We start from the raw sequence: 16,141 nt of genomic DNA, 5'->3' as shown, positions 1-16,141 counted from the left end.
CCGAAAAGGTATTCTCTCCCTCCCTCCTTTCCTCCCTTCCTCCTCCTCCTCCTCCTCTTCTCCAAATTCCACACCTGCTGCTTCCCTCTTTTCTCCCCCTCCTCCTCCTCCTCCTCCTCCTCCTCCTCCTCCTCCTTCTCCTCCTCCTCCTCTGCTTCCTTTCCCCTCCTTTACTACGCTTCTCTTTCTCCCCTCCCCCTCTTTCCCTCACACACACACACACACACACACACGCACTGTATAAACAATCATGCATCATTAATTTAAGAAGGAAAGAGAGAGAGAGAGAGAGAGAGAGAGAGAGAGAGAGAGAGAGAGAGAGAGAGAGAGAGAGAGAGAGCATCTACATCATCATCATTTTTATCATTATCTGTTATTATTATTATTATTATTATTATTATTATTATTATTATTATTATTATTACTTGAACCAGTTATATCGGCGCGTACAAGAAACTTTACTCGTCTGCTCTTGAAACTATTTTGGGATATGACAACACACACACACACACACACACACACACACACACAGTAAAAAGAACAAGAACAAGAAGAATAAGAAGAAAAAAAAAAGAAAGAAAAGAGAAGAAATAGTAATAGAAGTAATAGTAGTAGTAGTAGGTAGTAGAAGAAATAGTATTGTAGTAGCAGTAGTAGTAGTAGTAGTAGTAGTAGTAGTAGTAATAGTAGTAGTGGGAGTAGATATAATAGTGGTAGTAGGTGGTGGTGGTGGTGGTGTAGGCGGTGGAGGAGGAGTCTTAATTGATTTGCTTTCACCTGTCGGATCACACCTGGTGCCTCGTAAAGCCATCTCAACGACGCCTAATCACCATCCTTTGCAACGGGATCACTATTCACCGAGACAGAGAGAGAGAGAGAGAGAGAGAGAGAGAGAGAGAAAGGGGGTTGGGGGAGAGATAATACCACTCTACTACTACTACTACTACTACTACTACCACTACTACTACTACTACTACCACTACTACTACTACTACTACTACCACCACCACCACTTAAAAATGAAGGTGTGTTTTGGCCCACCTAATCTATTTTTCCTCCCACCTTCTCTCTATCAATCTCACGCCAGGTAACTTTATTAACATTACCTGATCCACACCTGAGCATTTTCCAATATAGAGACTCGCCCCCCAAACGCCATATAGATATCCGCCATAATGAGCCTTGCAAGGAAATAAGATTAAAAATGATGATAGAGCTGTTTTGATCTCGTTTAGTTAATAGTGGTGTTAGTATTATGATGATGGTGATGATGATATTTTTTTTTGGGGGGGGGTAGGTTGGGGGAGGAGGAGGAGGAGGAATGCATAGACTGGAAAGAAGAAGAGAAGGAAGAGGATAGAAGAAAGGAATAGAAGGAATTGATGGACTGGAAAGAAGAATAGAAAGCAGAGAAGGAAAAGGATAGAAAAAAGGAATAGAAGGAATGGAAAGAAGAGGAGAAAGCAGTGAAGGAAAAGAATAGAAGAAAGGAATGAAAGAAGAATGGAAAGAAGAGGAGGAAGAAGAGAAAGAAAATGATGAAAGAAAGGAATGGGTGGACTGGAAAGACGAGAAGAAGAGAAGGAAAACGATAATAGAAGGAAATAGAAGAAATAAAAGAAAAGAGAAAAGAGAAAAAGGACTGGAAAAAGAGTGGAAATAGAGGAAGAGGAGAGGGAGAGAGAAGAAGAAGAGTGGATAAGGAATACAATCAACACAAGCCTATATATACGTGTTCTAATCTCTCCATGCAACACAATTATTAGCAATACAAACTCTTGGCAACACAGCACAAGTCTATCTGCTTCTTCTAATCTGTCTTCGCAACACAATACCATCAACACAAGCCTATATATACATGTGTTCTAATCTCTCCATGCAACACAATTATTAGCAATACAAACTCTCGCCAACACAACACAAGTCTATCTGCTTCTTCTAATCTGTCTTCGCAACACAATACCATCAACACAAGCCTATATATACATGTGTTCTAACCCGTCCATGCAACACACAAAATAATCAACACAAAAAATATATATACCTACCAACGCATTTTCCAATTTATCTCCCTAATCTAATTTATTTTTTTAACCTTTCAATCCCAAGTCACTTCTATTTTTGTAGCTGGTTAGCCCACGTGTGTGTGTGTGTGTGTGTGTGTGTGTGTGTGTGTTTTCTATTTTAATCTGATGTTGTGTATCTTATTATTTTTTTTCCTCTCTGATTTATTTCGCCGCTAAATATCCCCGTGCGCTTGTAAGGGCGTGTTTGCTATACTGATATCCTTATTGGCGGACCTACTACGCATGAAGCCTTTCCTTTGTTTTTTGTTGCTGCTTTGTTTTTGTTTTGGTGAATGTTGTTGCTGTTGTTGTTTCTTGTGTGTTTATGGGAAAGCTTTCAGTAAGGGTAATGATGGTGGTGGTGATGATGATGATGATGATGATGATAATAATAATAATAATAATAATAATAAGAAGAAGAAGAAGAAGAAGAACAAGAAGAAGAAGAACAAGAAGAACAAGAACAAGAGGAAGAAGGACAAGAATAAGAACAAGAAGAACAAGAAGGATTATAAGAGAAACAATAATAATAATAGTAATAATAATAACAATAATAATAATAATAATAATAATAATAATAATAATAATAATAATAATAATAATAATAATAATAATAATAACATAAAAAAACACGATTTTCTACAACACATACAAAAACAACAAACTAACATCCAACAACACAAACAACAAGAACAATAACAACAAATTAAAAAAAAGAAAAACAAAAAAAAAGAAAAAGGAAAACCGAAGAACCAGATTACCTGCACACCTGCCCCTCCCCCCCCTCGTCCCCCCCCCCTACACCTGTCCCCCTCTCCTCCCCATCCTTCCTTTCCTTAACCCCTTCATCCCATCCCCCTCCCTCCCTCACCTTCCCTTCCTCAGCTCAGGTAAGATAAGGCCGCGAAGTGATTTACCTTTAACATTAATTTCGGCCCGAGATCAGCTTCTTTTCCTGTTTGCTAATATGCTGATGACGTTTACCTGAGGAATGAGGAAAAGAAGAGGGAGAAGGGAGGGAGGAGGGAATGTATGGTGATTACAGGTGGAGAGGAAGGAAGTAGGAAGAGTTAAAATAATAATAATAATAATAATAATAATAATAATAATAATAATAATAATAATGGAGAGCTAAAAGAGTACAAAATAGAAATAAAATAGCTGAGACTAAGAATAAAGAATAAATAGATAAATAGAAGAGGATAAGAAAAATAAAGCAAGTAAAGATAGATACAAGAAAATAAATATAACTAGTAAAAATGTTGATATCTGAGACAGTAGCCTATTTGTATTAGAGAGAGAGAGAGAGAGAGAGAGAGAGAGAGAGAGAGAGAGAGAGAGAGAAAACGTCACACTCAAGGCTTTTCGATGGGTAACTAATGCCCTGGCTAGTTAGAGAATAATAATAACAAAAATAAAGAGATAAAGAAAATACTGAGAAGGAGAATAGGAGGAAGAGAGCGAGGAAGAAGAACAAGAAGAACAAGAACAAAAACGAAGAGAACAACAAACGGAGGAGGAGGAGGAGGAAGAAGAGGAGGATAGGAGGAAGGAGACGCGAAAAAGAGGAGGAAAAAGAGGAACAAAAAGGAAGAAAACAACAAAAGAAAGAAGAACGAAGAGGAGGAAGAAGAGAAAAAGAATTAATAGGAGAAAAAGGACAAGGAAGAAAAATAAAAAAGAGGAAGAAATTAGACAAGAACAGAAACGAAGAGAACAACAAAAAGAAAGAAGAAGAAGAAGAGGAGGAGAAGGAAGAGGAAGAGGAGGAGGAAGAACGAAGTAGCAGCAGGCGACAACAACTTAAGCAAACCAAAACAACAAAATCTTTAAATAAACACAAATAACGTCTTTATCTCACCTCCTCCTCCCTGTCAGCCATTATCATCTTCTTCTCCAGTATTTCTTCCTTCTTTTGACCGAGTTTCCACATCATACGGCCTTAAATAACGACACTAGAGGATAAAAACTTGCACGGTAGACCAACATCACTTTTCCCGTTTACCGCCAAACCTCGATGCGCGCTTGTTTTTTTATTCACTGGGGCGTTGGTTCTTTCCTTTTTGGGTCATTTACACGCTTATTTAACTCAATCTTCCACTATAGGAGTTATATATGAAGGGAAAAATAAATAATAGTGTATGGTTGACTGTCTAGATAAGGGAAATAGGTAAAATGAGGTAAAACTATATCTGTACCTCGCTTGGGTCATTTATACGCTTATTTAACTCAATCTTCCACTTTAGAACTTACAGATAAACAGAAACATAAATAACAGTGTAAGGGGGACTGTCTAAACATGGAGAATAAGGTCAAATCAGGTTGAAATATGGTTGTCTCATGTAAAAGGTGAAATAGCCTAACTGAGGTCATATAGAGAATTAAGTATGGAGAGAATATAAGACAGTGATTAATTATGTATGAAATGTAAGGGAGGATCAAATAAACTCGGAGAAATAGGAGATGACAGTGTCAATGATGGAGAATTATGCAAGCACTAGATTGTCGTATTTAGACCATTGTATATACCAGTTTCAGGCTCAAATATGTATCCCCCAAACAAATAACAATACATAATCATACCTTACACAAAAAACGTTAATTATTGATATATCATAGTAGGTAGAAAGGTAAAATAAGACATTCCTATAGCTGACAAGTGTATCGTATTATTACCTTTTATCGTACATCAAACATCATTACGTCAGGGAGGAAGAAGCCGAGATGGAGCGCTTATCTTCTTCCTCGGAGGGTCGGGCCAAGAAAGTGAGCATTATAGGGCCGCCACACCGTCGCTCCGCCATGGAAAATAAAGAGACGACGAGCATCAAGCGGCCGGCCGACACTACAGAGGAAGAGGACGTCCGGAAGGGCAAGAAAAAGAGGGGCAAAGTATGGAACTCCGATTCGAAGGTTCGCGTTTGACCAATGTTTATGTTTTGTTTTGGGGAATTTTCTTTATTTCTAGGTCGTTTAATAAAGATTGGGAGGTACGGAAATTTAGTTAAGGTCTTTGTGCTTAGTTTGGGGTATATGTTTTGTTGGTAATTGGTTTATTTCTTGGTTTAATTGTCAAAACTATAAGGCCTACCGTATCCCCTCCAGCATCCGACTTCGCATTTTCTTCATTTTTTTTCGTTTTTAATTCGACTAATTATGTTTGGGAGATACGGATATTTAGTTCAGGTCTTTGTGCTTAGTTTGGGTTATATGTTTTGTTGGTAATTGGTTTAGTTTTTGTTTAATCAGGAAAAATGTCTACCCAAGCATCTCGTCTCCAGCATCCGCCTTCAGATTTTTCTCGTTGTTTTAGGTCAATTAATAAAGTTTGGGAGGTACGGATATTTAGTTAAGGTCTTTGTGCTTAGTTTGAGTCATTGGTTTTCTAGTTTATTAGCTAATTTCGTGGTTTAATTAGCAAAAATGTCTACCCAAGCATCTCGTCTCCAGCATCCGCCATCATATTTTTTTCGTTTTTTCGTGTTTTCTAGGGCGTTTTGGGAGGTTTTGAGGATATGGAAATTTAGTTAAGGTCTTTGTGCTTAGTTTGAGTCATTGGTTTTCTAGTTTATTTGTTAATTTCGTGGTGTAAATAGCAAAAATGTCTACCGAAGCATCTCTCCTCCAGCATCCGCATTCGTATTTTTTCGTTTTTCGTGTTTTTTAATTCGTTTTAGAAGGTTTGGGAGATATAAAAATTTAGTCAAAGTCTTCGTGCTTAGTTTCAGTCATTTGTTTTGGTGATATTGAGTTCATTTAGCTGTTTAATAGTAAAAAAAATGTCTACCCAACCATCTCATCGCCATCCTCAACCTTCATATTTTCCTTATTTTCCGTCTTTTATGCGTCACCTATAGAGGAGGGAGAGGTATGGACATTAAGATAAGTCCCTCGTGCATAGCCTGGGTCATTTATTTATAGTTAACGAGTCCATTTGTCTGAGCAATGAGCAAAACAGATCACCCAACTATCACTCAGCTATCCCGCCCTCAGACTCGACCTCTCTTCACATTTCTCTAATTTACGTAGTGTGTAGGTCATTTAGGGAGGAAGGAGAGGTATGGCTATCAAGAATAATCACTCAGGTCATTGAAGGGTCATTTGTTTGTTGTTAATAAGGGTAATTATAGGTGAAACGAGGGAATTTGACCTTCCTCCCACCTCCTGGTTCCTGGCTCAAGGGGAGGGAGGGGGTGGGCGCGGTAGGAGGATGAAATTGGAATAGAATTAATAGCTAGGTTAGGTTAATTGTTTACATACTCTACCTTAATGATGCACCTGTCTCTACCTTTATGCTATGTTCCTATATGCTTGTTTGATACTACTGAAGAAAACAACATATGAAAAATGGCTTTGATTTTAACCTGTAGAATGTGAAAAGGGATTAAAGATGATGATATATGGTGAACTAAACTAGCTAACTAAATCAAGAAATGTCTGTCAATAAATAAATAATAACCAATTAAATAAATGAAAAAAGATAAACAGACTGAGTTACCAAGTGAATAAAGAGTAAATTGACAAACAAAATTGATACAAAAATATTAGATAAATTAATAAATAAATTAAGATGAATAAATGATAAAATAAACTAACTAAATGAAATATAAAATAAATTATCTTTTGTTACATCAGAACTAGATAAAAATTAAATGTATATATAAATTTGATAATGTCATTTAATCTATATACTTTTCTTCATTCTTTAAATCAATGGTAAGGTCAGTAAAAAAAATTGTTACGTATTTGTCTTTGTATTTTATGTATTTTATTTATTCATTCTTTATTAGTATTTTTTTTTTTTTTTTTTACAGCAAAGGAGACAGTTCAAGGGGATAAAAAAAAAGTAAACAATATATAATGAAAAAAAAAAAAAAAAAAAAAAGCCCGCTACTCACTGAGTAAAGAGGAGTGGCCAAAAGAGAGGTCAATTTCGGGAGGAGAGGTGTCCTGATACCCTCCTCCTGAAAGAGTTCAAGTCATAGGCAGGAGGAAATACAGATTAGGAGCATAGGTACAACAAAACTCTGAATTCAGCGTCATAATACCTCCTCTCATTCATGTATAAAACTAATAAAAGTGAGACTATTATTTGAGGTTTTATTCCTATTAACACTTTCCTTTGTCTCTCCCTTTCAGAACTGGGCCAAGGTACTTCCATACAAATACCCAAGACAACACACAGTTTCTTGGCCATTCACTAAGTATTCTGTATTATTAAGTATGTGGTGCTGAACTTGTATTAAAGTACATTGAGGACATAATTTTGCCTATTCCTTGTTTATAGCTTCTTTTTTTTATACTCAGTTATATTTTTATTACTTTATTTACCTTTCTCTCTCGCTATTTCCTTCTAGACGGAGAATGAGGAGGAGGAGGCAGCAGGGAACGAGACCAAGGAGGAGGTGAAGGCGGAGAAGAATGAGAAAGAGGAGGAGACAGCAGAGGCGGAGCAGGACGACCCCACAGGTAATAGTTAAAGAAGCAATTGACTTCTTCTCTCACACACTCCTCATAAGAAAGGGGGAGACCGTAGTATTAATCCTATCAGTTCCTCCTATCAATACACACCAAGAAAAATATACATACATCTCTTTCTCTTCTTCTTCTTCTTCATAAAGTACAGGATAGAGATATTTCGTTGCTTATTCCTTATCTGCAGTTTTTGTTATTATGTATAGTTATATTTTCATCGCTTTATTTGCCTTTCTCTTGCTGTTATCTTTACTTATTTCCTATGTAGAGTTTTTGTTTTTATTAGTTTTTCATATTTAGTGACCTGGTAGCAGCGACGGGCCAAATTTGTGGCTTTACCGTGTACCAGCGATGGGCCAAATTTTTACCATGATATAAACCCCCAAAAATAGATGATACATAAACTAATCACAAATGCATTGATATATATTATGAAATAGTTTGCGTGAGTGATGATTTTCTCATTTCTCTCGCTTAGAGGGGACTTTAAGAAACGTGATCCCCACGGCTACCAGGTTAATGTTTACGTTTTTTTTGTGTGTATGTGTGCTTGAGTTATCTTCTTCACGGCAATGAAAAAAAGGATGTCACAGGAGAAATCAGCAGCACCAAGATCACTAATTCCATCTCCTCTTCCCTCCTTAGTCGGCCTGGATGGTTCGGCGTTCCAGAGTCGCATGCCGGCCGACAAGCTGACCACACTGGAAGGCTCCCTCTTCTCGGACATTGTCAAGAGCCCCCCACACACACACCGCCTCTTCCTCCACATCAGAAACCGCATTGTGAGTGTCCTGGCGAGGTATTTAGGTCTTCATTTATTTATTGTTATTTCATCTATACAGCCGTCCCTCAAACAGTACGGTTTCCAATTGTTCGGTTTTGGTTTTATGTAGATTTTATAAGAAGATTTTTTAGGATTTTTTAATTTCTCGACAAGCAGGAAATTAAAAAATCCTAAAAGATCTTTCATGACAATCCGTGTAAAACCGAAACCGAACTATTGGAAACTGTACTATTTGAGGGATGACTGTACTTTTATTTACTCATTCTCCCTCTCTTCACTTCATATACCATCTATTTATTCATTTATTCACTGTTTCTCCATTTATATATCTTTAGTTTTATATTACATCATTACACTTCCCTATTCATTTTTTCATTTACTTATACTCTCATTTACTTCCTCTATTCCGCCTCACATTCTACTCTTCCCCAAATCCCCTTCTACCACACACTCCCTTACCTTGTCTTTTCCTCTTCCCCCAAACAGCTGCAGTTGTGGCTGGAGTCCCCGCTGCAGGAGCTGACCTACGAGGGGGTGATGGCAGGCCTGGAGGCGCCGTTCAACTCCGAGGGCGTCCTTTGTGCTCGCATCCACGCTTACCTGGAACGCCACGGCTATATCAACTTTGGGATCTTTAAACGGGTGAAGGTGGGTGAGGACTCCTGGTGGGTGTACAGCGATTCTAAGTTGGCGGGGGAGGGTTGGTTGTGGGTGGAATGGTTTTAACCCGGTAGCTGCGGGGATCATGTTTCTTAATGGTCCCTCTAAGCGAGAAAAATGAGAAAAAAATCATCACTCACGCAAACCATTTCATAATATATATCAAAGCATTTGTGATCAGTTTATATATCATCTGTTTTGGGGGGGTTATATCATGGCACAAATTTGGCCCGTCGCTGCTCCGGGTTAAGGGATTGGAGTTGTGATGGTTGTTTTTGTTAGTTTGGTTGAGTTGATGCTTGAAAATGTATGTTTTGTTTTGTTTCTCCTTTATTTCATCTGTCTTATTATATTATTACCTATGAACTTGTCTCATGAATTTCTTAGTATTTATTTTCACTTTTTCCATATATCTAGTTTGGGGTTTAACAAATTATCTCATTCAATTTTTTTATTTTTTTATTTACTACTAACACCTCTACTACTATGACTATTACTAATACCAATACTACTGAAACAAACATTACATCCACTTCTACTTCTTAATTTTCAGTAAAAGCTGTAATAATAAAAAGGAAGACATCGCAATAACATCAGTAATAAAAACAATAACAATCTTGGGTCACCCTCTAAAACCTTCCCTTCGTCTTTCTTCAGCCGTTGCCGCAGAAGAAGTACGGCAACGTGATCGTCATTGGCGCCGGCATCGCTGGTCTGGCGGCGGCACAGCAGCTCAACTCCTTCGGCTTTGAGGTGGTCGTCTTGGAGGCCAGGGATCGTGTTGGAGGGAGAATCGCCACCTTCCGCAAGGGGCCGTATATTGCCGACCTGGGGGCCATGGTTGTGACGGGGCTCGGAGGCAACCCTGTCAACGTCCTGTCCAAGCAGATCAATATGGAGCTGGTGCGGATCAAGCAGAAGTGTCCGCTGTATGAGTCCAACGGCAACACGGTGAGCGCGATGTTGTTTGTTTTTATTCCTGGCTGGTCTGGACCATGGGGTCTGTGTAGTCTGATTTTCTATGTAAATATACATTCATTGATTATAGTATTAGGTTGTTGGTTTATTTATTCTATTCATGTTTCTATTCACATTTCTGTTCTATTTCCCAACTATTTCATGTATTTGTCATATCAGTGAAGTATCTATAATATTTCTCACTCTGTACATTCTTTACGATGATTGCAGTGAGGTACAAAAATCAGAATGAAAGTCCGTTACTCCCTCTAGTAATTACAACACTCCTAATTCTTGAAGGCGGGAAATCACAGCCCCCTAATTCTCAATGCATATGTACATCTTTACGGAGATTCAAGCTGCCATACAGTCACTCACAACCCCCAGATCAGCGTGCCCTTATATATTCGTAATGTAAATAATCTTCCTCGCAGGTTCTAAAGGACAAGGATGAGATGGTTGAGCGTGAGTTTAACCGTCTCCTCGAGGCCACAAGCTTCCTCTCTCACCAGCTGGATTTCAACTATATTGACAACCGCCCTATCAGCCTTGGCGAGGGGCTGGAGTGGGTGATTAAGTGAGTCTGTCCCTATGTAATGTCTAGCCCGTCTCGTCTTAATCTGTCCGCTGCAATTGGCACAGATTTGGCCTTCACTGGTAGCCTGGTAACATACACTCCCAGGTCTTTCTCTGCCTCTGTGGTGGATAGTGGAATGTTTACCATGTGGTATTGGTGTGCTGGATATCCCTTCACTGGTAGCCTGGTAACATACACTCCCAGGTCTTTCTCTGCCTCTGTGGTGGATAGTGGAGTGTTTCCCATGTGACATTGGTGTGCTGGATTTCCCCTCCCAAGGTGTAGGACTTTACATTTTTCTTGATTGAATTATAGCAGCCACTTTTTGTTCCATTCCTGTAGCATGGTGATGTCTTCTGGTAGGAAATCCACAGCCAAGGGGTTAAGCAGCTCCGTGGACATACATACTAAATACACTTACTTGTACACTTTCTTGCTTAGTATATACATGCATACTAATGTCAGCCTCTCCCTGTCTCCAGTCTGCAAGAGAAGAATGTGAAGGAGAAGCAGGTCACCCACTGGAAGACTGTCGTGAATCTGCAGGAAAAACTCAAGACTGTTCTCAATAAGGTGAGTCTCCCCTTCCCTTCACTGAGGACCTGATGTGTCTCTGGGAAGTTTGACTTTTTATTCTCTTTCTATATAACAAAGTGAGGTCATTCTTTGTTGTATAGAAAGTCTCATTAGTAAGGAAGCTATATGAACTGAATTGGAGTTTTGTTAGGTTATGTTAGGTTAAGTTTAGGGTATCTTCAAACACATGGTTGCCAGCACCTTATGGTATAAATCAACAAAGAATGACCTTGCTTTGTTGTATAGAAAGTCTCATTAGTAAGGAAGCATATATGAATTTTCTGAGTCAAGACCTATAGTAACTGTTTGGGGTTTTGTTAGGTTATGTTAGGTTAAGTTTAGGGTATCTTCAGACACATGATAGCCAGCACCTTATGGTATAAATCAACAAAGAATGACTTCACTTTGTTGTATAGAAAGTCTCATTAGTAAGGAAGCTATATGAATTTTCTGAGTCAAGACCTATAGTAACTGTTTGGGGTTTTGTTAGGTTATGTTAGGTTAAGTTTAGGGTATCTTCAAGCACATGATAGCCAGCACCTTATGGTATAAATCAACAAAGAATGACTTACCTTTGTTGTATAGAAAGTCTCATTAGTAAGGAAGCTATATGAATTTTCTGAGTCAAGACCTATTGTTACTGTTTGGGGTTTTGTTAGGTTATGTTAGGTTAAGTTTAGGGTATCTTCAAACACATGATAGCCAGCACTTTATGGTATAAATCAACAAAGAATGACCTCACTTTGTTGTATAGAAAGTCTCATTAGTAAGGAAGCATATATGAATTTTCTGAGTCAAGACCTATAGTAACTGTTTGGGGTTTTGTTAGGTTATGTTAGGTTAAGTTTAGGGTATCTTCAAACACATGATAGCCAGCACCTTATGGTATAAATCAACAAAGAATGACCTTACTTTGTTGTATAGAAAGTCTCATTACTAAGGAAGCATATATGAATTTTCTGAGTCAAGACCTATAGTAACTGTTTGGGGTTTTGTTAGGTTAAGTTTAGGGTATCTTCAAACACATGATAGCCAGCACCTTATGGTATACATCAACAAAGAATGACCACACTTTGTTGTATAGAAAGTCTCATTAGTAAGGAAGCATATATGAATTTTCTGAGTCAAGACCTATAGTAACTCTTTTGTTAGGTTATGTTAGGTTAAGTTTAGGGGATCTTCAAACACATGATTGTCAGCACCTTATGGTATAAATCAACAAAGTGACCTCACTTTTTTGTATAGAAAGTCTCATTAGTAAGTAAGCATATATGAATTTTCTGAGTCAAGACTAATTCATATATGCTTCCTTACTGCTTCCCAGCTGCTGAGTCTGCATGAAAAGATTGCCGTGCTGCACAAGGAACACGGCCAACTTACGGAGAAACGCAACTCACGGAACATCACCAACGAGTTTGTGTACCGCGTCAAGCTGCGGGAACTACAGAACGCGTGCAAGGTGTGTGGGTGTATTAACCTAGTTGTAATTTTACAGGGCCTGGGCTTATGCTCGTGTGGTCCTGTCTCCATTTCTGTACTTGTCCAGTTTTTCCTTAAAGTTGTGCACACTCTTCACCGATACTACATCCTCACTTAGTCTGTTCCAAACCTCTATGTTTCTTTGCGGGAAGCTATATTGTTTTAGCTATATATATTTAGTGGGTGTAGGTGTGTGGGTTAGTTAAATCTTAAAATCTCCCTTGTATTAGGCTATCATACCCTTATCTTCAAGAGAAGGGTATCAGGACGCCTCTCCTCCCGAAATTGACCTATCTTTCGGCCACTCTTCTTGACTCTTTTGTGGGAGTGAGTAGCGGGCTTTTTTTATTATTATTATTATTATTATTATTATTATTTTTTTTTTTAAATAAAGATTAAATACATTCCTCACACCTCGCCCCTTCAGGAGTGGGACCAACTGGTGGAGCAGCAGCGGGAGATCGAGGACAAGTTGCAGGAGCTCGAGGCGTCCTCCCCCAGCGACGTGTACCTCTCCTCGCGCGACAGACAGATCCTGGACTGGCATTTCGCTAACCTGGAGTTCGCCAATGCTACGCCACTCAGCAACCTCTCCCTCAAGCATTGGGACCAGGACGATGACTTTGAGTTCTCTGGCAGTCATCTTACAGTGAGGAACGGGTACTCCTGCGTGCCGGTGGGTCTTAGTGAGGGCCTGGACATACGCCTCAACACCGCCGTCCGCAAGATCACGTACACCAACAACGGGGCGGAGGTCACCGTGTCGAATGCCCGTAACCACTCCAGCCCTGGCACTCTCAAGGCTGACGCGGTTCTGTGCACGCTGCCCCTCGGAGTCCTTAAGCAGTCCTGCGGCACTAACGCCAATGCCCCCAACACCGTCACCTTCAATCCGCCGCTGCCGCAGTGGAAGGCGGACGCCATCAACCGACTTGGCTTCGGGAATCTCAACAAGGTGGTGTTGTGCTTCGATCGAGTGTTCTGGGACCCCAACGCCAACCTCTTCGGCCATGTTGGGTCCACCACAGCGAGTCGAGGGGAACTCTTTCTCTTCTGGAACCTGTACCGAGCGCCCGTGTTGCTGGCGCTGGTGGCGGGCGAGGCGGCGGCCATCATGGAGAACGTGAGCGACGATGTGATTGTGGGCCGCTGCATCGCTGTTCTCAAGGGCATCTTCGGGAACTCCGCCGTGCCCCAACCCAAGGAGACGGTGGTGACACGCTGGAGGGCTGATCCGTGGTCGCGAGGATCCTACTCCTTCGTGTCAACAGGAGCGTCTGGGAATGATTACGACATCCTGGCTGCTCCCATTGCCCCACTCCAGCCCGGCCAGAGTGCCCAGACCCCTCCGGCGGCCTCAGACAGCTCCCCACCACCACGCCCAAGGTATGAGTGTATGATGGTTGTAATTAATTCACTCAAAGTCATAAGATTTACCGAGAATATACTTTGTGTGGAAGTCTATTTTTTCTGCAGTTTCTCAAAGCAAAGTTCCTGGGGTTGATTTTTCTTTCTATGATCAGCAATAAAGCACAAAATATCCTTGGGGGTTGACCTTTACACGAGGTAGACATCAATACAATACAGCGACTGAGTATTTATTTTGGTTCACCTTCAGATTGTTCTTCGGGGGAGAACACACCATCAGGAACTACCCCGCCACAGTGCACGGAGCATTCCTCAGCGGCCTACGAGAGGCTGGACGCATTGCCGACCAGTTCCTGGGGTGCCCGTACGCTGCCCCGCCGCCGCCACCACCCACCAACGGCTCGGCCAGCGTGGAAACATGAGGCAGCTTTACATTGCTTTGAGGTTGAAAGTCAGGCAGTGCAGGCAAAGAAAGTCTTGCCGTGATGGCCTAAAGTTCTAAGTGGTGTGATTCTCAGTGTAGGTAGAGCAGTAGTGTGTCCAGGATGGCATGATGCATTCTTTCCACAGGATTTGTAAGTACTGTACACTCATTAAAATAAGTCACAGTATTAAGCATTACTTTCATCATTGTTCATGTAGCAGAACAAAGAAACTCTGTGGATATATTGAAGTCCCAGTCATCAATGTAGCAGACCATAAGGAAACATTGGTGGATTTGTCTAGTAATTTAACCCTTAAGGATGGGTGGTGGGAACTTTTTTTTTGTAGGACAGTTTAAGGAAACAATGGAAAAAAAAGCCTGCTTATTCCCTGCTTCTACAAAAGAGTCAACGAGAAGTGGCCAAAAGATAGTCACTTTCGGGAGATGAGGTGTACTGGTGGAGGACGGCAGAATGAGGCCCAGGTGCAGGAATACCAGTCATCTGATTTCCCGCCAAGATTGTACTTCCCAACATCATGCATCTCCGCTGTGCTGCAACTGAGGGACTTGATTCTAGACGATTTGATTTCAAATTGATATACGGGGCATTAACCCGGTAGCAGCGACGGGCCAAATTTGTGGCTTTACCGTGTACCAGCGATGAGCCAAATTTGTGCCATGATTGAACCACCCCAAAATAGATGATACATAAACTGATCAAAAATGCTTTGATATATATTATGAAATGGTTTGTGTGAGTGATGATTTTTTTCTCATTTTTCTCGCTTAAAGGGACCATTAAGAAATATGATCCCTGCTGCTACTGGGTTAATGAAGAACATCTCTATATTTTATTAACATGGCACACTCGCAAGAAGCCCTCTAGCCCGTTCTTAAAGGGTTGAAGGATGTTTAGTGTTATTGATACACTAATGCAATTTGAAAGAGCTCAATGTCAGTCAGGAAATTGATGTATTCATTGACATGCGCACAGCGTACAGGTTTTATAAAGATTTTTTTACTTGGTTTATCTTTATTTATATAGATATTTACGTACCTACTATGTAGCATGAATTAAACATATGCATGGAGGCGAGCAGTGCCCTTCAGATGAAGGATAAGTATGACAAGTTTGGAGACAGGGAAATACATCTAAAAGTAAACAAATACACATTTGGCCACTATACTAATCACTATATGAGAACAACAGTTACTGGGCTTTTTTTATAAATATATTTTTTTGCCCTTAGAGTTGCTCTTTGTGCTGTAAAAAAAAAAAATCTAAAAGGTAAAACAAATATACATTTCTCATTTCTGAAGGTAAATACAAATATATATTTCTAAAGGTAACTACAAATCCACATTTCTAAAAGGTAAATACAAATACATCTGTGATTTTCCAGTTCAGGGTGCAGAGGTCATGCAAAACTATCACTAGGGTCACAAGACAGTCCATGGAAAGACCGAGAACTTCCAATAGATGCTTTTCAAACAGGCGAATTGAGGTGCCGAGACATATATTTAGTAATATGGGCTCACGTGCTTTATATAGTGTTCGTTCGTTCTCATCAACCAGTAGTATCCTCGACACACGGTTTACACATAACTCATTTCTAGTGGCACGGAAACAAATTTGGAAGACGTTTCTGATATTGCTCATACAGTAAACCCTCAGTTATCCGGGTGCACCGTATCTGACCTCGCCCGTATCTGGGAGTTTTAAAACATGCAAATTTTTTTCCAAAAAATTTGTAAACATTGTCGCGCACCGCCAA

At 40.0% G+C, this 16,141-nt stretch overlaps 2 protein-coding genes and 1 long non-coding RNA gene across 4 annotated transcripts in view; 1 reads left to right on the top strand and 2 right to left on the bottom strand.

Annotated features, from left to right (window-relative positions):
- The window catches only part of LOC127005229 (uncharacterized), a 52,970-nt gene extending 48,906 nt beyond the window's left edge, over positions 1 to 4,064 (bottom strand). The window contains exon 1 of the mRNA XM_050873960.1: positions 3,928 to 4,064. The gene's annotated coding sequence lies outside the window, so the exon portion shown is untranslated. The remainder of the gene's footprint in view (positions 1 to 3,927) is intronic.
- Positions 4,065 to 4,750: 686 nt separating this feature from the next.
- On the top strand, positions 4,751 to 15,391 carry LOC127005220 (lysine-specific histone demethylase 1A-like). Of its 2 annotated transcripts, XM_050873944.1 has the most exons (11): positions 4,751 to 4,979; positions 7,206 to 7,217; positions 7,424 to 7,535; positions 8,187 to 8,323; positions 8,812 to 8,973; positions 9,643 to 9,936; positions 10,377 to 10,519; positions 11,002 to 11,092; positions 12,420 to 12,554; positions 13,002 to 13,960; positions 14,193 to 15,391. In XM_050873944.1, exons 1-11 carry the CDS (start codon positions 4,791 to 4,793, stop codon positions 14,362 to 14,364), a joined length of 2,406 nt encoding a protein of 801 aa, XP_050729901.1. In that variant the 5' UTR covers positions 4,751 to 4,790; the 3' UTR covers positions 14,365 to 15,391. The 2 variants fall into 2 exon arrangements, with proteins under 2 accessions (XP_050729901.1, XP_050729902.1); XM_050873945.1 differs by lacking the exons at positions 4,751 to 4,979; positions 7,206 to 7,217 and adding an exon at positions 7,265 to 7,287.
- Positions 11,419 to 12,269, bottom strand: LOC127005228 (uncharacterized). Its single transcript, XR_007758385.1, has 3 exons — positions 12,135 to 12,269; positions 11,727 to 11,974; positions 11,419 to 11,557 (listed from the first exon to the last, which is right to left on the bottom strand). It is a non-coding gene; the product is annotated as an uncharacterized LOC127005228 (long non-coding RNA).
- Positions 15,392 to 16,141: the final 750 nt, after the last annotated feature.

The sequence above is a fragment of the Eriocheir sinensis genome, chromosome 29 (genome assembly GCF_024679095.1).
Source record: "Eriocheir sinensis breed Jianghai 21 chromosome 29, ASM2467909v1, whole genome shotgun sequence".
In the NCBI taxonomy this organism is placed as follows: domain Eukaryota; kingdom Metazoa; phylum Arthropoda; class Malacostraca; order Decapoda; family Varunidae; genus Eriocheir; species Eriocheir sinensis.
This window is presented reverse-complemented; position numbering and strand designations above follow the sequence as displayed.